At 41.4% G+C, this 24,780-nt stretch overlaps 1 protein-coding gene across 3 annotated transcripts in view; it reads left to right on the plus strand.

Moving 5' to 3' along the window:
* The window catches only part of MARCHF11 (membrane associated ring-CH-type finger 11), a 167,212-nt gene extending 143,468 nt beyond the window's left edge, over positions 1-23,744 (plus strand). For 2 of the 3 annotated variants that reach the window (XM_082453827.1, XM_082453826.1), the window contains exon 4: positions 17,442-23,744. In XM_082453827.1, the coding sequence (XP_082309953.1) occupies positions 17,442-17,764 (323 nt within the window). In that variant the 3' untranslated portion in view covers positions 17,765-23,744. The remainder of the gene's footprint in view (positions 1-17,441) is intronic. The other variant, XM_082453828.1, reaches the window with a different exon arrangement.
* Positions 23,745-24,780: the final 1,036 nt, after the last annotated feature.

Here is a 24,780-nt window from a genome sequence, read left to right on the forward strand (position 1 = left end):
AACATCTTTATTGGAGTATAATTGCTTTACAATGGTGTGTTAGTTTCTGCTTTATAACAAGGTGAATCAGTTATACATATACATATGTTCCCATATCTCTTCCCTCTTGCATCTCCCTCCCTCTCATCCTCCCTATCCCACACCTCTAGGTGGTCACAAAGCACAGAGCTGATCTCCCTGTGCTATGCGGTTGCTTCCCACTAGCTATCTATTTTACATTTGGTAGTGTATATATGTCCATGCCACTCTCTCTCTTTGTCACATCTTACCCTTCCACCTCCCCATATCCTCAAGTCCATTCTCTAATAGGTCTGTGTCTTTATTCCCATCTTGCCACTAGGTTCTTCATGACCCTTTTTTTTTTTTCCTTAGATTCCATATATATGTGTTAGCATACTGTATTTGTTTTTCTCTTTCTGACTTACTTCACTCTGTATGACAGACTCTAACTCCATCCACCTCACTACAAATAACTCCATTTCGTTTCTTTTTATGGCTGAGTAATATTCCATGGTATATATGTGCCACATCTTCTTTATCCATTCATCTGATGATGGACACTTAGGTTGCTTCCATGTCCTGGCTATTGTACATAGAGTTGCAATGAACATTTTGGTACATGACTCTTTTTGAATTATGGTTTTCTCAGGGTGTATGCCCAGTAGTGGGATTGCTGGGTCATATGGTAGTTCTATTTTTAGTTTTTTAAGGAACCGCCATACTGTTCTCCATAGTGGCTGTATCAATTTACATTCCCACCAACAGTGCAAGAGGGTTCCCTTTTCTCCACACCCTCTCCAGCATTTATTGTTTCTAGATTTTTTGATGATGGCCATTCTGACCGGTGTGAGATGATATCTCATTGTAGTTTTGATTTGCATTTCTCTAATGATTAATGATGTTGAGCATTCTTTCATATGTTTGTTGGCAATCTGTAAATCTTCTTTGGAGAAATGTCTATTTAGGTCTTCTGCCCATTTTTGGATTGGGTTGTTTGTTTTTTTGTTATTGAGCTGCATGAGCTGCTTGTAAATCTTGGAGATTAATCCTTTGTCAGTTGCTTCATTTGCAAATATTTTCTCCCATTCTGAGGGTTGTCTTTTGGTCTTGTTTATGGTTTCCTTTGCTGTGCAAAAGCTTTTAAGTTTCATTAGGTCCCATTTGTTTATTTTTCTTTTTATTTCCATTTCTCTAGGAGTTGGGTCAAAAAGGATCTTGCTGTGATTTATGTCATAGGGTGTTCTGCCTATGTTTTCCTCTAAGAGTTTGATAGTGTCTGGCCTTACATTTAGGTCTTTAATCCATTTTGAGTTTATTTTTGTGTATGGTGTTAGGGAGTGTTCTAATTTCATACTTTTACATGTACCTGTCCAGTTTTCCCAGCACCACTTATTGAAGAGGCTGCATTGCTATACACTAATGATGAAAAATCTGAAAGTGAAATTAAGGAAACACTCCCATTTACCATTGCAACAAAAAGAATAAAATATCTAGGAATAAACCAACCTAAGGAGACAAAAGACCTGTATGCAGAAAATTATAAGACACTGATGAAAGAAATTAAAGATGATACAAATAGATGGAGAGATATACCATGTTCTTGGATTGGAAGAATCAACATTGTGAAAATGATTCTACTACCCAAAGCAATCTGCAGATTCAATGCAATCCCTATCAAACTACCACTGGCATTTTTCACAGAACTAGAACAAAAAATTTCACAATTTGTATGGAAACACAAAAGACCCCGAATAGCCAAAGCAATCTTGAGAACGAAAAATGGAGCTGGAGGAATCAGGCTCCCTGACTTCAGACTATACTACAAAGCTACAGTAATCAAGACAGTTTGGTACTGGCACAGAAACAGAAACATAGGTCAATGGAACAGGATAGAAAGCCCAGAGATAAACCCACGCACATATGGTCACCTTATCTTTGATAAAGGAGGCAAGCATATACAGTGGAGAAAAGACAGCCTCTTCACAGTTTGCTTTTTGACATTGTCATTTGTAGTTTGGACTATATTTAACCCCGTTCTAGTGGTTTTCTTAAAGATCCATTCTATGACAATTTAGGTTTGTGGGGCAATTTTATCTAAGAAAGTAAGAGTGGGCATTGCTGCTATGCAGCTCATCCTGCCTGGCATCTTTGGGGGACACCAGGGATGCCACGTGAAGCTTTCAAAAGCAGGACGGCATAAACAATCATCTTATACTTTATCTCATTATTTCAAAAGCGCCCTGCGAGGTACTTCTGGTTGCTGCTGGTTTCGTGTGTGTGTGTGTGTGTGTGTGTGTGTGTGTGTGTACCTCTTCTGTTCTGCATGCTTGCACTTGAATTTGAGAAATAGAATAATCAGGAGATCCAGCAATAACAGAATCGGTACTTTAGCCACAGAGCCATGCGACAGAGGGAAGCAATTTTTCTTAAAGCAATTTCAGGGAGCATTTACTACACGAAAAGAAGAGATTGAAAAGTGAAATCCCCTCAGTGTCAACAGTATAATAGATAGAAGAAACTGACCCCAGAGCTCCTAAACATAGAGAAGCCAGGGATTTTGAGAGGCAGTGATCTGGATCACCCCTGCTGGATTTTATTTTCTAAAAGAATCAGTGCAGTGTTTATAGCGCAGATACAGTATTTCAGTATGGTATTCAAAAATAACCTGAAATATACTAGGACGAGGATCTGATCAAAGTTTCTTCTTCTTTCTGTATCAATTATAGTCCATATTGAAGAAGGCTTCTTCTGCAGAAATCTCATACTCTTCAACATGAAGTTTTCTTTTCCTAAGTTTCAAATCTAAATAATTTTTTTAAAATTCAGATAAATTCTCATATATATCATGGCCCTTTTGAAAATCTGTTTTTCACAGTTGGTAATATATCTAGCTAAAGCTGCTTGGGCACATGTAAGAAAACTATTTAGAGTTACCAGTTGGTAACTTTTATTCACATTTCATTATAGAACTTTAGAACAATAAATACATAAACACAACCTATTCCTATGGTTTTGGATTGATGATATAAGACCTATATTTACTTTTTAAAAGACACAGCAATTCTCTCTTGCTTTTGGTATTGCTTTACTTTGCTATTTTTTTCTCCAGATAGAGCAGCTAACAGTAACACATGATTTAACATTCTATTGATGTGAAATGTAAAGTGTACGTTTTCTATTTTTTTGATATTATATGAGGAAAGGTGAAGAAGTTTGACAAAGAATTTCAGGATAATCAGAGTCTTGGTTACCACAAATGAGTCCTTGCCACGGAGGATGACCAGTTGTCTATTGAATGCCAGGGTTATTTCCACCTAAAATGGTGCGTTTAGGTCATCTTCCTTCCTGTGGCTCATTTTCAACACGTATTACCCAATTAGCATAAGCAAAGCATAAGAAAGTGAATCAACTAAGGGGAGAAAATTCTAATGCATTCCAAGCAAAATATAAATGACATTGAAACCATCCCCTGTTTAAAATTGTCCATGCTCGCTGGCATTTCCCAGCATGATTCAGAAGGTGACGATATTTCTTAAAGTATTTTAGGTGAAAAACATATTTACTGAAAGAAATTAACATTGGAATTGAAACAGGCCATAGTTTAGAGCGGAAAAAAATGGGTTTGCTGGGGAGCACCTTCCAGAGGGCTTCTGCTTCTGACCTTGTCACACAGGGTCATTACCATACAGATGTGTGACTGAAAGGACAGCAGTTGGAGGGATTTATAAAAAGTTCAGCTCCCGGGTCGTGATAGAGAAATAGCATTTTTTTAAGCTGCGGTATATTTATGGACAAATATAAAAGTTATCAAATAGTTCCAGGAGAAAAATGTAAAACTACCAAGAGAACACTCAAGTTCACCACACTCCCGAGGGCCTGTGGGGCGCTCTCCTTCGCAGAGCGGGTTGTGGATGCCGGACAGACGTCTCAGCCCTCCCGGGGGACAGCCTGGACCACGGAGTCAGTCCAGTGTGACCTGACATGGGGCGTCTCCGCATCGAAGAGACTTTCTCTCTGGGAAGTGGGGACACCTCTTCTCAGGGCCGCCAAATGGTACGGCGCCAACCCATTTAAAATTGTCAGGGAGTTTGATCGTAAGATTTCAAATCTACGTAAAGTAGATTTTTTTGGTGGGCGGAGCCCACCTTTCATCACTCTCCACCCCCTCCCACCCCAGTCACCACCACTACCACCAAGTTTGGGATCTGAGCCAGCGGGGTCACTCAGGAAAACGGAGCTCGGACGTCAGTAGGTCCACATTCGGCCACAGAGGGGAGGCGGGGGGCTGGGGGGCGACGCAGAGGCTGCTTGAGTGCCCGGTTGGCGCTTTAGGTTGCAGAGGGTGATGGGAGGCGTTGTTGCCCTCGTCTCGCTCCGAGTTTCATAGGAAGCGCGGATGTGGGTGAGTCTGCGTGAACCGTAAGGCGTGAGAGAAACGCAGCTCAGCTTGAACGGTGTCCGGCAAAATGACTAAGGAAGTCGATGAGCCCGGTGTTTCCTTCTTGAATCGTCCTATCGCAGTTTGCCCTCCAGACGGGAGAGGACTGCCAGCCACCTCTGCTCCATTTCCTGCTTCTGTTTCCTGATCTCTAATTTGATCGGGGACCAACGTCCCTCCAGCGTCTCAGTTTGGCCACTTGGGAGACCCTCGCCCAGCCGCTGGACAGAGACCTTCTGCTCCGGCCCAGAGCCCCCCCTGGGCTTCCCTTCAAACTTCCTCCCAGGCGAGGACTGGCCTGCGAGGTGGGCCGCGCTGGTTGGTCTGTTATCTTTGCAGCCGTGACCGTTACCAGATTCGAATGCCCTCCTGGCTTGTTTGGAATCATTTCTCAGAGCAGAATTCCTTTACAAGCACAGATCATTATTTCCTGATCTCAGAATGTATTAGTGTGCTTGATGCCCCAGGAAATGCCCCAGCTTCACTTAGCATCTAGCCAGGCCCCTTGGACGGAGAGGCAGAATGGGCCCTTGTAATTCAACATCGTTAGATCTTTACCCTTTATATGCTTTGAGAAGCAGGCCGTTATTATCTCTTTACTCTGGAAGAACCAATTATAGGCTATTCTATGCCTTGATCACACTGATGTTTACCACTTTTTCCAAAGATGATTATCCTAGTTTGTTATTAGTGGTATCGATGCCTTTAAAACCCCAGGAGAGGGCTTCCCTGGTGGCGCAGTGGTTGAGAATCTGCCTGCCAATGCAGGGGACACGGGTTCGAGCCCTGGTCTGGGAAGATCCCACGTGCCGCGGAGCAACTAAGCCCGTGAGCCACAACTACTGAGCCTGCGCGTCTGGAGCCTGTGCTCCGCAACAAGAGAGGCCGCGACAGTGAGAGGCCCGCGCACCGCGATGAAGAGTGGCCCCCGCTTGCCGCAACTAGAGAAAGCCCTCGCACAGAAACGAAGACCCAACACAGCCAAAAATATAAATAAATAAATAAATAAAAATTAAAAAAATATATCGGTATTAGTATAAAAAAAAAAAAAAAAAAAACCCAGGAGAGAATGTAGAATGTAGCTACTTGTCCTCAGGGCTGTGCCTGAAATGGTCTCTCAAAGTGAGTTAACTCTTTAGGCCTCCTCCTGGGGGAGAAAACCCAACCCCAAACCTTCCCCTCTTGTGACCTGGTACAGTTCAAGTTCTTTTGGAGAAACATGGACATGATTAGCCGAGCAGCAGACCAAATATATTGTTATTGTTGACTTTTGTTTCCTCCATAGGAAATAGTGTGACTCTTTCAGCCTGTCTCAGTTGGGGCAGTTTAGCCAAATAAGTATTAGTCATCTATTGGGCCAACATTCACTGGGTAATAAAGTACAGGATAGAAATACAAATAGTTCACAGTCTGCTGCCTGTTTTTGTATAATCCATGATCTAAGAATGATTTTGAAATGGTCAAACAAACATTAAAAGAAGAATATCATTTCACTGCATATGAAAGTTATATCAAATATAAATTTCAGTGGCCATAAAAAAAGTTTTCTTGGAACCCAGTCATATCCATTCACTGATGTGTTGTCAGTGAGTGCTTGCAGCCTCATCAAAGAGGGACCATGATGTGTGCATGACCTACAATATTTACTATCTGGGCCTTTGCAGAAAAGCTTTTGGAATATAGCATCCTCCCTGCTCTCCAGCTGCTGGCAAGAGACAGTCAGGGAAATAAGCAATTAAAATACAACGTGGAAAGTGCCAGGAGAGAAATATATGTGAGTGCAGGTGGGGGAAGGTTAATCATACTTAGGGTTGGAAATCTGAGCTGGGGATTTATATCTGGTGGTTGAAACCAGCGTCTGCGAGGGAAAGTGATTCGGGTGATATGAGTGGCAGTTTAAGGAGCACAGTGAGACAGAGAGAGCAGGCAGAGAGAGGAGTGTGGCCACAGAAGGAGAGAGTGGGCTCGGGCGAGGTGCGGAAGGGACTTGGGGGCAGAGGAGCAAGTGGCCAACAGTGCCAGATGCCTTATCAAGAGTAGGTGAAATCAAGACAAAACGTATCACTGGATCTGGCAATATGGGGGTTCGGTGGATAGACACAAGATTGCTGAGAGTGGCTGGGATAGGCAGAAGGGGCTCAAAATGTAAGTTTATAAATCTTGGCTGAAAAGGGGCACAGTTAAATGAGGGTAGAATCTGGGGGGGGGGGGCGGGTAGAATTGAGGAAAGTTCCTGGTTATTTGTTTTAATGGTGGAGCGAGGTTTGAGCAAAATGCTGAGAAGACAGACCCAGAAGAAAGCAGAAGGCAGATTGAAGATCCAGGTGGGAGGGGACATCTTGGTGCCCCTGAAGTGCAGAGATAGAGCCCAGCACATAGGGGAGGGGTCCGTGTCTTGCACAGGAAGGGCCCCCTCACCCCTGAGATGGGCAGGCGGGGGCGGAGAGGGTGGGCGCGGCTGGAGATGCCGCACACGCTGCTCTGGGAGGGTAAACGGATGGTCCTCCTTGCCAAAGATCTCCCCTTTCTCAGGCAGGCAGATAGTATGGTCATCTGTGGAGACAGGGAAGGCGCAGCGTGGGGACAGGAGTCTGCGGAGAGAATTAAAAATGACAGCAGCGCAGGGCTTTGGGGAGGGGAGCTGAGCCAGGAGACATGCAGAACCACTGGGCATGATTGAGTGCCCTCCCGGGGCTGGGCCGGGGGTGGCCCCAACATCCAGGGCTATGAGGCTGTGTATTCTTACCCACTAGCGCTGAGAGTGAGTGCAGAGCGGTGAAATGGTGAGACTGGGCTAGGCTGAGGTTTTATATGCAGAGCTGCTGGAAGACCAGCAGCGAGATCAGCCTTGCCCTTCACCTGGAGTGGTGGAGGGTAATTCCAGGATGGGGTTGCTTTCTCAGTGGCTGGGGAAGGAGCCAGAGCCAGGAAGAAGCTGGCAGATTGGGGAACGATTGCCCAGTAGAGGGGCTCGAGGTCTGCAGGAAGTAGAACGGGTGCACTCATTGAAAGGAAGAAAGCGGGTGAGTGAGAAGCACTGGAGGTGGTGGTTGTCAGCAGTGCTGGTATAGTGTCAGGGCTTTTGCAGTTGGACCAGTTTCTGGAAGGGAAAGGCCCGGGGTGGAGTGAAGGAGGGACAGCGGAGGGCAAGGGTTATGCAGGTCAGGTCATGGTCAGGTCTTCCACATGGACCTGAAGAGTGGGGGTCTGTGGGGCTGAGGAGATGCAGAAGCCAGGGGACAAGTCATCTGAGATTGTAGGGAGCAGCTGAGGTGTCAGGAGGGGACCTCCCTTGTGGCTTCACTCTGTACGTGAGCATTCACGCGTGCGCGTGCACATGTGTTTTGTGCGACTTCACTCTTTCTTTGTCTTTACTGTTTTCCACGAGAGTGGTTGTGTGATTTCTAAACACATGAGGGTTGGAACAATTGCAACAACTTTAGAGAGATCTGAGTACATCCCTAGGCTACTCTAAAATGAGGTTATTAAAGAGGCCAATTCAACTTGGACATGGGAAGTTTTCCTTGGAAGAGAAAGCAGAGTAGACCTTGGTAATGGGAACCATGACAAGATGACACAGCTCCCTTAACCTAAGAACCTGGAGATTGTTCTTCAGAACTGGCACCGACCTCTTTGGGAGCCTCCTGGCTTCACACTATTTTGCAGCAAAGAACTTTCTCACTACGGAGGGTGTGAACATGATTTTTGTAAACGATGCTCCTACTTAGAACACGGAGGGTACGGGACTGCGGTGTGCTGACAGGGTGTCTCTGGCTCATGAGGAAGCAGAGAGGAGCATAGAAATGGAGCTGTGTATGTTCTCAATTGCTTCCAGATATGTTGAAAGGAGGTTTAAAAACCAAATCTCCGGTGATGGCTAAGAGTGTGCTTACCCTGGTCCAGGCAACATTCTAAGCACTTTACCTGCATTTTCACACTCAGTCCTCACAACAACCCTATGAGGTGTAGGTACTGTTCTCACCTCAGAGATGCGAAAACTCAGGCGCCATTAACCCGTTTCTGGAGGTCACACAGATTGGAAGAGGGACCCAAGATTGGACTCCGGACACTGTGGCTCCAGAGCCTGTGTAAAAATATATATGTGATTAATTCTATCTATGTCCTTATATGGTGAGCTCAAATGGCTAATTTACAAAATGTTGTCTATTCAATAAAGTGAAACTACTTCGTTAGTTGCTGTGTCAAACACCTAAGGCATGGAATCAGGAATAAATACTTTCTTTAACTACTGATTTTAGATCAGAAATGGAGAAAAAATTTTCCCTGGAAACCCAAAATAATGTAGCTGATTTGTGAAGCCTTTATTTATTGTAAATTCATAGAACCAAAACATACAGAAACATTAGTAAAGAGAATGGAAAATATTTAATATACCATACCAAAAGCCATTTCTCTCTCTTTGCATTATTCTGAGTGAAACAGTTTCTTGATGTAAAGAATCACATCTCAACCTTGAATTTTCTTGCTACATCACAGAATAGAATATTAAAGAAACTTAAGGTCTGAGCATTTTTATATTCAGGTTAAAATTTTTTATTGCTTTTTCAATTAAAAAATCTTACTGATGTTATGTGGATGAATTCAAAGAGTTAGAAACTGTACTTATGCTGAGATGGCAGCTTCTGTTTGGAATTTTTACCCACAGTCTGTGTGATTTAAGAGAAATGAAAAGCAAAGCCAACAAATGTGAAATAGCCTATGTCAGGTCCAAAGATAAACAGGTTTTAATTAGATATTTCAATTAAAACTTTTAAAATGCTGCTCTCACCCCTGAAATGGAACAATCAATACATGTATTGTTTACCCCAAAGATTAATAAAATCATAATCTGCAAGTTTGGAGTAGACAGTTTATCCATTGGAGATGGAAGGGAAAATTAGTTGTACATATTTCGACTTGCCACTAGGAAAAGTGCACTAATAGACTCCTTCTAAGAACTGGCTTTGGTCCAGAGTGTGGGAAACAAGTGGAAATCTACCAAAGTAGATTCCCAATCCTTGAGGCGTTAATTAACACAGAAGATAGACATTGATAGGCTTTTTAACCAAATACTATAATATTGAGGTTTGCAGAGTTATTTATTTTATAAACTGGGAGGATCACTCCCATCTCCTACCCAGATGCTGCAATGCACACTTTAGAATAAAGGCCAGAGGAGAACTGACCATCTTAGTCTGAAAAGAGATTTTGATTCTGTCTACTTCGTAGTCAGTGTAATATCCCTTGGGCCAAATAGACACTAGTGAGGACCAGCTTCAGCCAGGGGTGGCTCCTGAGATCTGAGTTCTTGCAGAGGGAGTGCACTGGATCAGGCATCAGGGGTCTGGCTCTGATTCTGGGCTTGGACACTTAACTGTGGCCCATTGGTCCAGCCATGTCACTTCTCTGGGCTTCGGAGACTTCATCCCCCCCATATGAACAGGTTGGGTTAAATCATACCCAATATTTCCTAATTTTGAAATTCAGTGACTACATTTGACAACTTCTCATCTCTGTGATATGATGTTACTCTTTGCTACCAGGTGTTCCATCCATCCATGAATTGAAGGACAGAACTGGAGTTGCATTCAGCTGAAATTAAACCGATTCTAAATCATGCTCCCAGTTATAGGGGAACTCTAGGATACCTTTATTATCTATAAAAGTATTGGACTCATTCCTTTATTTCTTTCATTGAAATAATCATATCCATAGATCATTTTTTGCTCAAGCACTTTTGGATGGAAACTTAGTATAACAATTCTTCTCTCCAGTGAATTCTTTTAATCCTTCTTTTTAAAAGTTAACATATTATGTATTTTATAATGTATAACAAGTTTGCAGCTTTTGAGGAATATTCTGTGAATATGCCTATGGTAGATTTGTGCTCCAGGGCTAGTAATTAAAAGTTCAGGGGAATCTCCTCTCTACTAAGGAAGAAAAAAAATTATTAAAATAATTGATTGATGGATTGGCTTCTTAGAAGAGCAAGTGGTCAGATAAATGGACAGCATTTTTTTATTCTCCTGTTTTGCCTGGAAATAGAAGAGAGGAATCCATGTCTGCCTCTTAGGCTTTGGGCCTGGGCACAGTCATTTTGTAACTATTGGGTTCATGGCAGTAATTGAAGTAGGAATAGGGTTCCTGTCCTCAAGGAGCCCATGACTGATTGGGGTCACAGAGAGATGATTCTCTACTTCATGGTTTTATCTCAGATTTGCTAAGAAGACAGAATTAGCAGAATTTAGTGCAAGAGGATAGACTAGGTGATTCTTGGGTTTCAGCTTAACTGACTTGGGGGATGATCGTTAACTGAAATAAAGATGGTAGGTTAAGAACCAGATCCAACCTATGTCAGGACCTTCTAGAAAAGGGGGTGCTTCTCTCACTGCCAGCTAGTGAGAGGTTACACTCCATGTTAAAATTTGCCTTTGCATCTTGTTCTGTGCCCGGACAGTGTTGGTCATCAGCATTGAAGGAATAGCACGAATGTGGTCTTTGCAACCGGGCTGATGACGGCAGATTCCATTGAGTGGAGAGGAAGACATAGAGGGTAGCAGTGTCATAAAACAAACACCATGAATTTCCTTTTGTGTGCTCTCAGAGAAGCAGTCATTTAGGCTCTATTGTCATAATCATTGTCATAATCATTTCTTCATGTGTGCTGTTCTTTACTTTGGGGGTGAGGTGGATTAGATCACCCATATTTGGAAACTAGCCAGCCTCTAGTGTCAAGGGTTTTCATGTTGTGGAAAGTTCCTGAATAATTCGTTGTCCTTATCACATTTCTTAACAAAGAAGATTTTACTATCAATGCTAATGATGAATCTGTGTTTGAACCCCTGAGCTTTAAACTTTCATGACCAGCCTGCCATTCTCAACTTGGTTCTTATTATATATATAGTATTCAACAATAGAAAAATCAACGCATCTTTTAGAGATATAAGTACATGTAGTATACTTATACTACATGTAGTATACATGTAGTATATGTAGGATATTTCTTTTCATTATTTGTTCTGATGGGCAGTATTGGAAATATGTTTCACAAAAATCCCCATATATAATCAGGATATTGTAGTTCCCAGAGGCCTAGATTTTAGGATATCAGCTGATGATAGCTTTCTTTTGTGAGCTTAGTGATTTCTGTAATGGAATATGTATTGTCTTTCAATCTTTGTATCTCTCTTTAAGTTTTATATTTTTGCTTTTCTTTTTCTTTCCCGGTTTTTGTTTTACTTTAAGCTTCATATATAGTTGAGTCCCAACAAAAACCATTCAGTATATATAGAAATGACTTGTGGTTATTTCTTCAAGATTCATATTAACAAGATTTAACAATGGAAGAGTGACTTTTAAAGTAATTACCTCTACACTTATATCTAAGTTTCCATAATGGTTGGCATTTAAATGTAGAGTATCTTAGGAAGATGTGCCAGGAGGATTCATGCGTTTGATTACATTCTAGCAACGATGATCCCAACAAAGGGTATCTTGGGCCACAGTCTCATTTAGTTAACCCTCTTTTGTGCAACCACACTCTGGTCTTCCCCAAGTTCCAGTGGGAATTAAGGACTAAAAAATGGAGCCACTTTATGAGGTTGACTCTAATCTTCTCTAATCTGTTCTTCTTAACTGTAACTATAGGGGCCCCAAAGTCACCATTCTGCTCCTGGTGAACACTGACTTTCCAGAATGGCACAGATTATATGTATAGAGTTTGGTTATATGGAAACTCACTGAGAGAGGTAGGGGGAGAGAGAGAGAGAGAATGAGAATGAGAATCTTGGCCAGGGAGAATGGTTAAATTTAACTGAGAAATCTTGGACATTTTCACAATCAAGAGAGCCTTTTCTGGCCAAATATCCGCGGCGAGCTCTTTAGCTTTCCCAAGGGTCTCTGTGATTGAACAGCACACAGGCGTTTAGGTTGTGTTATCAGGATCTTACATGTCTTGGGAAAGCTTAGGATGAGTGCAGCTTACCAGATGGAGTGTTCACCACTTGCAGTGTTGCCTTCATATAAGGTTCCTCAACCCTTTTCTCTCCTAGGATGGGGACAGATGGAAGGCACTGTTTTATTGGCACTCCTAGAGATGAAACAGTGTCGGTGACACACAAGGATATTAAAAATGGCAACTAATTGTATAACTTTGCCCAAATCGTAGTCTCCAGGGCTTAATTTACTCATATTTTAAATGAGGATGATGTAGTTTATATACCAGGTCTGTCTTAGCCTGTTTGAGCTGCTGTAACGAAATACCACAGCCTGGGTGGCTTAAACAACAAACATTTATTTCTTACAGTTCTGAAGGCTGTGGGAAGTCCAAGGTCAAGGTGCTGGCATATTCAGTCTGGTGAGGGCTCTCCTCTTGGTTTGCAGACAGCCATCTTCTCGTTATATTGTCACATGGCCTTTCCTTGGTGCATGCACACACACACACACACACACACACACACACACACACACACAGAAAACTTATGTCTCTTCCTCTATCTATAAGGGCATTAATCACCCTCATGAATTACCTCCCAAAGATTCCACCTCCAAATACCATCATGTTGCAGATTGGGGCTTCAACATATGAATTTGGGGGAGATACAAACATTCAGTCCATAGCAATATCTCTTTCAGTTGGTCATTCTTTGACTAGGAGAGGCTGCCATCCACTGGATATTTAGAATGAATAGCACTGTAGCAGTCAAGGTTTACATATAGACAAGTTTTGGGCTTCCTTCTCAGAGCTGATATCTTCATAATGTAGGACAATTGGCTAAATCTCTCTAGGTCTCAATTTCCTTAACAATGAAACTATTCAATAATATATATTTGTAGAGTCACAGTCAAGATTAAATGAAAATTGTGCATGTAAAAGCGCTTGGCACAGAACAGATCCTTGATAAAAATTTAGTTTTTAAATTATGAAAAATGACAAAATCTATTCAAACAAAAGCTGAAACAAGCAACACAAGAAGTGAAATGGTTAGACTGGTGGTTTGGTAGTTAATATCAACATTTGTTTGTATTTGAACATAAATTTTGCAAGTCTCTGTTAATTGTAACACACCATTTGTCTATATTGAAATAAACATAGACGAATGGTGAGTGTGTATGTGTGTGCGCACACATGCACATGTGTGAGTCTGTGTACCTTGAGAGTCTTCCCATTATTTCGTGGGTGGTTAGCCCATTTTCTACTACCTTGTAAGAATTTCAGCTAACGCACCACTTCCAAATTTGGGATATATTTTACTTGCATAAACACTGTGCTTTTATTTCAATTAAACCAGAAAATACTTAAATCTGCTCTGTCGTTAAAGATTATTCCCTAACAAAAATGTTTCTTTGCACATCAATTAGGGAATGCTCCAATTAATGTTACTGGCAAGAAAATGATACGAAACAACGAACTGCACACGCAGGGACACCTACACACACACGCTCCTCAAATTTCAAAACCCCAAGTTCCCATGAATCACACCTTGTTGGCATAAAATATTTAATATTTACATTTTATAGAAATTATCATTGCTTTTCCCTTCAGAGTTAGTGACTCAGATGAAGCAAATCCAAGCCTGTCTTCCTATGACCTGCAATGTCAAGGTGACAGATTCATTTTAAGGCTTAACTTGAGGTATTACACAGAGAGTGAAGGCTACTCAAGGATGTGAACTGATCAGTTTTGAAACAAGAGGGGACCTATCATCAGTAAGACAGGAGGGCAGTACGATTTTTAATAGCCAGATTCTCAACACATTGAACTAGAGTTAAATGAATCCTTACCTCTGGATTTCAATGATCACAGTAGTCAAGTCTTCTCATAACCACTAGTACAAATGGCATTTGCCACTGCCCCAGAAAAATCTTAAGGAGAAAGGGGAAAAGTGTACATTACAAAGGAGGGTGAGATGGGGTTCCTCCTATTTCAGTAAAATTTAAGCCTCTAGAGGATGAGGAGTAATTCCAAACTTTCCTGGGGAATAAAGCAAAGTCTGAACATCACTCATAACCTGAATGCAATGAAGAAGCAGCACATGGAGCTGGAAATTCAAGAGGACTATGTCTTCATGAGAACTTCAAGTAGTTCTCTTTCTTTAAATTCAGTTCAAAATGTACTGTAAAAACCTGTGGGATTTATTTCTGCACGTTGGGTAGATTTATGTATAATATTTAGAGAAGTGCTACCAGGAATATATTCCCAGAAAATGACTTTCAGCTTGAGTAAATGATCTGATTTCTGGCCTTTCAAAGGAAATCATTAAAAAAAAAAGAAGAGGATCCTGTGAAATGAGTGGTTTCCCCTGGTGAAGTCAGCCCCCCATCACTGCACTTACCAAGAATGAACCTGTCGCAGACTGTAATGGTCTTATGATTAGTGTGAATGAATGCTCCTCGCCACATAGATTCACTATTGATTTTTTAATCAATAATAATGTCTTGTATTTAGATAGTTACCATCTCCAAAGAAATCTGAGTGCTCTATAGTTGATGAATTCCAGTTTATATTCATACCATCCCACTGAATGTATAGATTAGGTATTGCAGTTGCATTTTAAGAAGGAAAAACAGAACCAGAAAAGTTAAATCATTAGCCAGGGAGATTTCAGAAAGCTAATATTAGAATTACCAATTAAAATCTGGTAGTCTTGACTTATAATTCTGACTGTTTCCCCAAAACATCTGGTCAGTTGGGTCAACTCTGATTATTCCTTAGGAAAAAGGAATCAAACAAGTGAATTGCTATGATTAACAGAAGTTTACATTACTTCTCATTATTTTGGTGGTGTACAATAATTGGGCTTAAGACATTTTTATTTATTAGAGCACATGCATTTTTTAGTGGCCTATGTTAGTATCTTTGGAATGCTCTTAAGTCACGTGTGCCAGAAGTTTATCTCCTGGTAAGGGATAGATGTAAAATTTAAATTCTCATATTAGGTAGGTGTGATTTTCCAAAGACTGGGTATCTCCATCACCTATGTGGCATTGTTTTAGTTGACAAAAAAAAAAGAAATAATCTCCTCAATAAAAACTTGTTCAAAACCCATACTCATTATACCTCTGGGAAGGTTACTATCATCCTTTCAGTCACCCAGTCTTCTAGCCTTAAAAATGTGAGCCTCTGATTTTTTTTCCCCCTTCTTGCATTTACAATTTCTGTCAGTTTTTCCTCTGACAAGTTTATTACTTTGTTTCTCTGTGTTCTCCTTGCTGCTAACACTCTGCTTTTCACATATAATGTGGTAACCTCCTTATCTGTCTCCCTTACTTCTGTTGTCTATTCTTCAACCCATCTTAGGTCAACTTTCCAAATAAATTTTCCATAATTTTTGAAATTATGAATTATTTGGGTACATGAAAAGTATATAGAATAACACATTAAACATTCATATCCCCACCAACCAGCTTAAAAAAACCACGATATTAAAGACACAATAGAAAGCCCTCTTTGAAGCCTCTCTCCAATTTCACCCCCCCCCCCACTATCATGAATTTAATGGTTATTATTCCCATGCATGTTTTAACATTTTAACCATATGTACCTGTATCCATAAAAATGTATAGTATTTCTTCACTCCAATCATTTATACTTCTGAAATTTTCATTTGTTATGTGGCTTTGAGATTTCCACTATTATTTTAAGATTTATCCGTGTTAGTGCATGTGACTTTGTTCCCTTCTTTTTCATTGCTGTAGTCGTTTGGATCCACCCAGTACAATTTATCCATTCTTCTCAGGATGGACATTGAGATTGTTTGCGATTTTTTTCTCAAACAAATATGTAATAAACATTTTTGAACATGCTTCCTTTTTCATATTTATGGGAGTTTCTCTGGACATACTCCCAAGATTCTAAAGGCTAGGAGGTGGTAGGATCGTCTCATTTTCAAATTTTGGTTAAAAGTGATTGTGTCAAAACTGACACATCCTCCTTACATGCCATATTCCATCTTAAGAAAGACTTCATTTGCTTCTCCTCCAACTTTCAATGGAATTTCAAATTCCTCTAAGAGAAGCTCCTCCTCACTTTTCTATCTGAAGGGACCTCCCCACCAGGGACTCCTTTTTGTGATAGGTCACAGATTCAAAAGCTTTTGGACTACACACTGAAATATAAATGTGTGAAAAATGCAGGGTATGGTGGGATCTGGGGTGGATGGTGGAGATGGAGCCATGCAACAGGGCACCATATCCGACTTACGGATGGCTAGTTTGTAGTCCCCAAGGTTCCCGTATTATTTTGTTTACTTTCCTGAAAGTTTGTCTCAGAAATGTGTAATCATCAATTCCCTGTATAGCAGCAAAGAGCCCTCTGGAGCCCGCCTGCCTGGGTTTGAATCCCTGCTCCACTGCTGCCACCTGTCTGCTCTTGAGCAACTTTTTGTTTGTAAAATGGGGGACATGCTAATACTTACTTTGTAAGGGGGTGGTGAGAAATAAATGAGATAATATACATAAAGCTCTCAAGTAGGCGCTTAATAAATATCTGTTGAATTGTTGAGGAGAGGAAAAATAACAAAAGGTTCGATCGTATCTCCTGTGTGTCAAGCATTGTTCTAGAAGCTGGGGAGATGGCAGTGACCTTGATATTTGTCTCTTTCGCAAATCAAATTGCCAACTGGGACCAAGTCCCTAACACATTGCTTGGCTCACAGTGGGCACTCAAGAAAGAGATGCTGAATGAATAAACGAACCTAATGGTTCTCCTAAAGCAACGTAAATGCCTAAGCATGTTCTGAGCCATAATGGAGCAAGTAATTTGTACCCATGATGACTTTACTGTCTGCATGGCAGTGGATTCTTATTTTTGAATATTGACAACTCCTGCGTAATACAGGTAGTAGCTTGCCATTAGACATAGTATTTGAGCAGTGAGAATACCACGTTTTTAATGATGATGCGTAACAGAGAATTGACTATTTCTTTAATCATACTTGTATACAAAATAACACTCTCAACTTTTGATGATGAGCAGTCTTTTTCATTTTTCCCTCAAATTTAGGTCTCATTGTCCATGAAGGAGCTGCAGTTTACAGAGTGTTTAAACGCTGGCGAGCTGTCAACTTACACTGGGATGTATTAAATTATGACAAAGCCACAGACATCGAAGAAAGTAGCCGGGGAGAGTCTTCCACAAGCAGAACTTTATGGTTGCCATTGACGGCTCTACGAAACAGGAACTTGGTCCACCCAACACAGTTGACCTCCCCAAGGTTTCAGTGTGGCTACATGTTATTACATCTGTTCAATCGGATGAGGCCCCATGAAGATCTGTCAGAAGATAACAGCTCGGGGGAGGTTGTGATGAGAGTGACTTCAGTGTGACAAAGCTAAGAAGGTGCGGTGTGGACCACCCTGCACATTTTGGAATGTAATTGCAATGAATGGCAAAACCATAGCACTTCTAAAAACACACATCTATGAACTTTTTAAAATTTATGCTTTTTATATGAACATTTGAATTGCAAATACATTTTTCTGAAAAAAAGAGTCCTCCTGTTCTTTGCTTTCTGATTTATCACATCTTTTATAAGTTGGTACTTGAAATAATTATACATATTATTTGACTCTACTTGGTTAAAAGAATGATGAACATTCTCCTTAAGGTCAAAACTATTTTTTTCTTGCTTGTTTTAAATATATTTTTATCAAACGTTTTGCTCCATGTGTAATTTTTCAGGCATGCTACCAATGGGGACGAGTTTAGAATGCTGTGGGCAAATTCCAAAGTGCCCATCAAGGACGAAGCACAGAGGTGCTTCTGTGATGCACTGGTCTTCCTCATGCCTCAGGCTGGTTGGCAAACTTGAGCATGACTTTTTGTGTGGGATGAATTAACCTGTCACCAGGAATGCAAGTTCTAGGAATTATGGCTTGTTTTCTAACTTCTGAAACAGTACAGAGAGCTTGTAAAAAGATAAAGATAATTGGAATAAAATAGTCTTACAGGCATACTTTGAAGATATTGCGGGTTCAGTTCCAGACCCGCAATAAAGTATCTCAATAAAGCAAACCACTCAAATGTTTTGGTTTCCCAGAGCATATAAAAGTTATGTTTATACTATACTTCAGTCTATTAAGTGTGCAAAAGCATTAATTCTTAAAAAAACAATGTACATACCTTAATTTAAAAATGTAAAATATGCTAGCCGTCATCTGAACCTTCAAGTTGTAATAATAACATCAAAGATCACTGATCCCAGGTCACCGTAACAAGTGTAATAATGGAAAAATTTGAAATATTGCAAGAATTACCGAAATGTGACACAGACACACGAAGTGAGCAAATGCTGTTGGAAAAATGGTGCCAATAGACTTGCTTGACACAGGGCTGCCCTAAACCTTCAATCTGTAAAAAACGCAATGTCTGCAAAGCACGATTTTAAAAAAAAAAAAAAATTAAGCGCAATAACACAAGGTGTGCCTGTCCTGCAGTACATATTACACAGGCAGGGCACCCTGCATACTTATAACCCTAAAAGCTCAACAAAATGTTGCACCATTGCACGTGTAATAATAACACTGCCTCACATTTGCATAGCCCTCTCATAGACCAGCCGCAATTATTTTTGTTAATTATTCGTGTCTTGATTTCTATGAGTACCATCTTAATTAGATTTTCTTTTTGTGAAAACTTATATACCTACTTAATCATCTAAACACTGATTCTATTACTTGGTTTAATGAAGTCCTGGGAAATATATTCTCCAGCAGCGAGAAGTGTTTCTCTTTTACTAGATAAGTATTTTTCAAATGAAAAGAGGAAAAGAAAAATGAGGCTATTGACTCCCCAGGAACAGGTTGCTAAATAGTGATACCTGGGGATTTTGCACCTTTTTCTCCTTCTAATGGAGGTAAATGGCATATTTTAATGGGTAGCAACAGAATAGATGAGGAGGCAGGAGGTCATGCTTTCCTTAGAAACAGGAGTTGGACATGTAGGTCGTTTGAAGTAATTGATGATTAGATTTTAAAGCATATGAAGTAAAATGCTTTACATTCTATTAATATTTTCTAAAAATCACCTTTGAATGATTCATAATAGAATAGTTAACATTTACAGGTGGCATTATGATTCCTACATAGCAAATTCTACCAAAACTTGAAATAATATTTTCCCAGTTAAAAAACTGTGTCACAAATGAATTAAAGATGTGACCATTTGCAGAAATATGAAGAATCAGTAAGTAACGAAAGAAGGAAAATTCAACCACTCTTTCGGGGCACATCTAGGAAATGAGAGTGTTGTTGAATTTTTGAATCTGACGTCACGTGAGCACAATCCTGGGTGAGGCACTGAGAGGTGGAGATCAGTCCTATCAACCTGGTCTCTGCCCTGAGTTTTGCCACCTGGGACAGGAAGGCAGACTGTTTAATAGAGAAGCCAGGGATGCAGACCTGCTGTCAAAGCAGCAATCCATTATTTGTGCCCCGCAGGTGTGGGTACTTGTCCTGGACACTTTAATCACTAAGGGAAGTCATCAATGGCACCACATTTAATGGAGAATAATTGTGGGTGCTGTTGTTTAGAGCATTGTGTTAAAAATACCAGATAAAGAGACTTTAGACACAGATTAGACTATCACTGCTCCAGTATTTAGCAAGCATACACGTTTGTATTCCAACTAGTGTACACTTTTGTATTCATATCAGCTCACTCAAAAGCAAGGAGGGGCAGAGGATGGGAGACCCTCTCTCTGTAACCCCTGTATGGGTTGCACAAGGCAGAGACACCTGGAGATGAGACGCACAGTGGGTTTGTCAGCCTGAAAGGAACATGTGCCCCAAGCTTCCCCTCCTTCCCAGGGCCTTGCCCTTTGGATGCCCCTTTTGTCTACACCCATTTTCTTCCCTCACCATCTTCACAGGCCCCAGCTCCTAACACACCCACACACACTCACACACCCATATGTGACACAAATCAATATTGGAATAAGGATCTGGCAGAATTTCCACTCAACAAAATGTACAGTCCATGATACGATTACACAGAGACTCAAACACTCTGGGTGGAGGGTGGGATGGGTGCATTTAGAGAATTGAATTCACTGCTTAAAAGTAAAAATTCTAGGGACTTTCCTGATGGTCCAGTGATTAAGGCTCCATGCTTCCACTGCAAGGGGCATGGTTTCCATCCCTGGTTGGGGAGCTAAGATCCCACATGTCACGCGGGAGTGTGGGCAGGGGACCAATAAATAAATAAATAAAATTCTAATATGCCGTATGAGTTATGATATAAACAATTAAATTTCAATTGTGAATGCTGTAATTCAAACTCAGGCTGCCTTAAATCTCAAAACCATTTGTGGTAAAAAAAAAAAAAAAAGAAAGAAATTAGTTGGAAATACTTTAAAAATCTTTTCAAATATATAGAAACTTAGACCTGTATCCAGTCTGTCTCTTTTCAACCACTAATCTGCAGAACAAACATTGATGGGGTACCTGCTGTGTGCCAGACACCGTGAGCTGTGGCCATGGAATGACCCAGCTTCACAGGGAGACTCAGAGTGGGTGAAGTGCTGCCCAGCATGGTAAGTGTCAGGCCACAGGTGAGTGGAGGGCAGTGACGGTTCACAGGAGCAGTCAGGTTGCCCTGAGGCAACTGGAGAAGGCATCACTGAGGAGCTGGCGGGACCTGGGCGTTGATGCATGAGTAGAAGTTTGCCAATCAGGTAAGTGGAGAAGAACATTCTGGGAAGAGCTTGGGGGTAAAAGAGAGGCGTGTCCCGGTAATGGTGGGAGATTTCATGTGGGAGAGCATAGCGCACATCTGAAGACGTGACACAGCCCTATGGGGTTGGCTCGGTAGCCGGGACTGAAGCCCACAGGGACCCATGAGAAGATGGTGCTCAAGCAACAGATGGTAAGGGTTGGCAAGGTCATCTCTGGGGGATGGATGTCCTCTCTTGACCTTATACCTATGGGTAACACTCCCAGTTCTCAAGGTCAGGGGTAAAACGTAATGAATTGTGACCCTATCCTCAAAAGAGTTTGAAGACATCCTACAAAATGAAATAGTAGGCAGCAGTCACATGCAGGTGCTATCGCAATAAATTAGCTAAAAGAGTAGACATATTGGAGCATCAAATGGGCTTTCCTCCTCTCTCCCAGAAGACAGCAAAACCCTTAATTCAGAAGAGGAAAGCATATCGTAGCTCTTGTGAGGTAGAATATAGTTTCTCCGTTATTGAAAGTACTTCCAAATATTTCCCAGAGTAAATAAGTTTTATCATCTGATTTTTCTTAAACATCATTTAAAAATGTTTCAATTCTATATGTTCAGCTAAAAATACGCCAAAATAAAGCATGCTCTCGCTGTTGCTTCTGTTTCCATCTGGATCTGCTATTCTTTTCCTTTTTTTTCCCATAGACTAGCAATGTTAACATAGCCTATTACGTTTGATTCTCAGTCCTTCTTTATCTATGGAGTTAAATCGCAAAATTAATTTGTCTTTGCTAATCCAGAATTTGATTTGTTGTCATCTAGCAATTGATGTTCATTTTAAACAGAAGTCACGATTTGTCCATATTTTCCTTTAAAACTTTTTTTTTTTTACTTACACATTTTAACGACAGTAGATTACAAATATCAGATATTCTATAATCTTCTTTCCAAGATCATCCTTTATCAAACTTCAGTGGTGAAATTTGGTTTTTATTTTCAATATATATGTTTGTATAAATGACGTAACTCATAAACTTATGCTCTGTATATTTAGAAATAATTGGTTAAAGATCTTAAGAAGATACTTTACACAACTAGTTTAGTTCCAGTTTATCAGTTCAGAAAAAAATGTTCCCATCGTGTGTGTGGTACAGAACTGCAACAGGTACCATAATTTATAGCAAAGCTCAAAGTTCCAGGCCTCAGTGGAATCTACAGAATTATTCACCATCTTCATAAAGTTGCTATTTTATACACAGTGATTTTATCTAGTAAATTAGTCAAAGACTAATAAACAAAGTTATTTTAAGCAATTTTCCCCTGGGAGCCCGTGGGAGAATGAAAACAAGGCGTGATCTCCTGTAAAATTTTGAAGGTGTATTTTTTTTTTTTAAATAAACCTTACCCCAAAGCATTTCACATTGATTTTCCAAGACAAGTTAGCAGTCCCTTAGTTTTCTTGAAACTTTTTCATATTTTTGAGACATTTTTCAGGGCTTTAAGGGAAAATTATCTTTTTCTAGTGCTACATGAAGAAAAAAGAGGTTTGCTCTCAGGTGCACAGGCAATGAAGCCTAATGTATGTAGGTGGGTAATGGTGACCCAGGCATTTTATATCCTGCCTTATGGAGCCATCAAGCAGGAACATTCATCCTGACTGCTGGACCACAGAAGGACATCACCCGTGGGTGAGTAATAACCAAGAGAGAAATGTCTTCTGACAGTGCCACCTTTAGCTCCTCGTCACAGCGGTACAGGGGCTTTGGGAATACAGGGGATGTGCCCAGAGGCTGCTATGGCAACAAGGACCATGTGGATAGAGGCTGGAGATGCTCTGTTGGACACTCTTCCCATAATAGTCTTGGGAACGTCAGGACTTAATAAGAAGAAGGAGCCAAAGCATTGATTCAGAGAACAGGAGAAGAAAAAAGCAGCGCCATTTAACTACGCTCTTCACAATGTGATTGGCTTTGTTAGCTGCAGCTCTCGGGATACTTCCTTCTGTACCTTCCCCTCCTTATTCATTAATCCTGCCTTCGGCAAACGAGGTGGCTTCATCCGCATTAGGCCATTCTTAAAAATATTCTGACCCAGGCACACAACAGGCTGCTCCTGTTGGGCACATTACTAAGGACCAGCTTCCCAGATGGGCTGGACAGAGTGCCTCCCTTAGAGAGGTCAGAAAGAGGTCAGGAGAGGCAGCAACAATGAAGGGACAGGAAAAAGCGGGGCACGGTGGCAACAAGTCCAAAGGACTGCCCAGGAGGCGACAATGAGGGAAGGCCACCTGGGGATGGGGATAAGAGACAGGCTGATTTCAAGAAGTTCGTGGTCTTGGGGAGGATGAGGTCAAGTAAATTGGAGATTCAATCAGGTGGTTTGAAGTGCTGCGATGCCAGAAACAAGAATTTAAGAAAGGAATGCATAAGAAGGACAGATGACTCCGATGGAAGCTTCAGGGAACGTTTCCTAAAGAAGGTGACCTCCAAACGGAGAGCCTGAAGAAGCAGAAGCCAGGGAGCGTTCACGGGAAGCCCGTGCATCTGGAGGTGAGGAGAAGACTCGGAGATTCATGCGTAAGGGGTGGAGGGAGGCAGAAACTGAGAGCTGCCCAGGGTCTGGAAAGCAGAGGTGCAAGGCGCCAACAGGGGGCACAGGGCAGGAGGAGGCGGCAGAATGATTCTAGGTCCTGTTGTGGATTCGCTGGGTTTGCGTGGCTGTAAGACAGCAGCATGGAGACGTCCACAAGGCATTTGCACGTGTGAGCCCAGAGCTCAAGAGCAAGGTCTCTGCGGGATGTACGTATGTGCGGGAGTGATCGGCGTATAGATGGACCGGCACCTGGGGGACATGTACGAGGAGCATCCAGAGTGGGGAAGACAAACAAAGGAGTTGAGTGTTTAGAAGCCAAGGGGAAAGACTGCTTCGAAAGGGAAAAGGAGGTCAAGAGTATCAATTGCAACTAAAAGGTCAGCTCGGGACTACGAAGTCTTGGTGACATTTAGCAACGGGGCCGTGATGCTCTTGACAGAAGCAGTTTCAGTGAAGCTGTTGGTGGGGAAGAAACTGTGATCTAATGATGAATGACAGTGAAAAGTACAAAACGGCTGTATTCTCAGAGCAGAGTTTTCTTTTCTCCCTCCCTTAAAAAAAATTTGTTTTTCTTCCTCTCCTTCATTCCAACGAGCAAGTATAAATAGTGATGGAAAGAAGCTGGGATGGGGATGGGGTACAATTGAGAAGCTGAGATTGTCCATAAATGAGGGAAGAAGATGATGCTTACAGGTTCCCTGAGGAGGGCACGGGGGATGGGATCTGGAGCCCATGAACAGTGTTCAAACTTCAACCCGGGGGGAAGGACGAAAAAGAGGCGAGAGGCGCAGGTGAGTCTGAGGCTTTGGGGATGGAAATGAAGGTGCCTCTGCCTAGAGGAGCCTGTCTTCTCTTTGAAATAGGCAACGAGGCATCTCCACCTCTATCCAAACCAGAACCATGGATCTTGCCTCAAAAACCTGCTCCCCTGCCATCACCATACATGGAAGTCGTACACTTGCAGTTAGTTGTTCAGGCCAAAAATCTCGGGGTCATCCCTAAATCCTCTCTTTCTCTTGTCTCCCACATTAAATCCACTAGTGAATTCTGTCGATTCACCCTTTAACATTTTCCCCAAGTCTAA

This window comes from Balaenoptera physalus, assembly GCF_965194825.1.
Source record: "Balaenoptera physalus genome assembly, chromosome: 3".
Taxonomy (NCBI): Eukaryota; Metazoa; Chordata; class Mammalia; order Artiodactyla; family Balaenopteridae; genus Balaenoptera; species Balaenoptera physalus.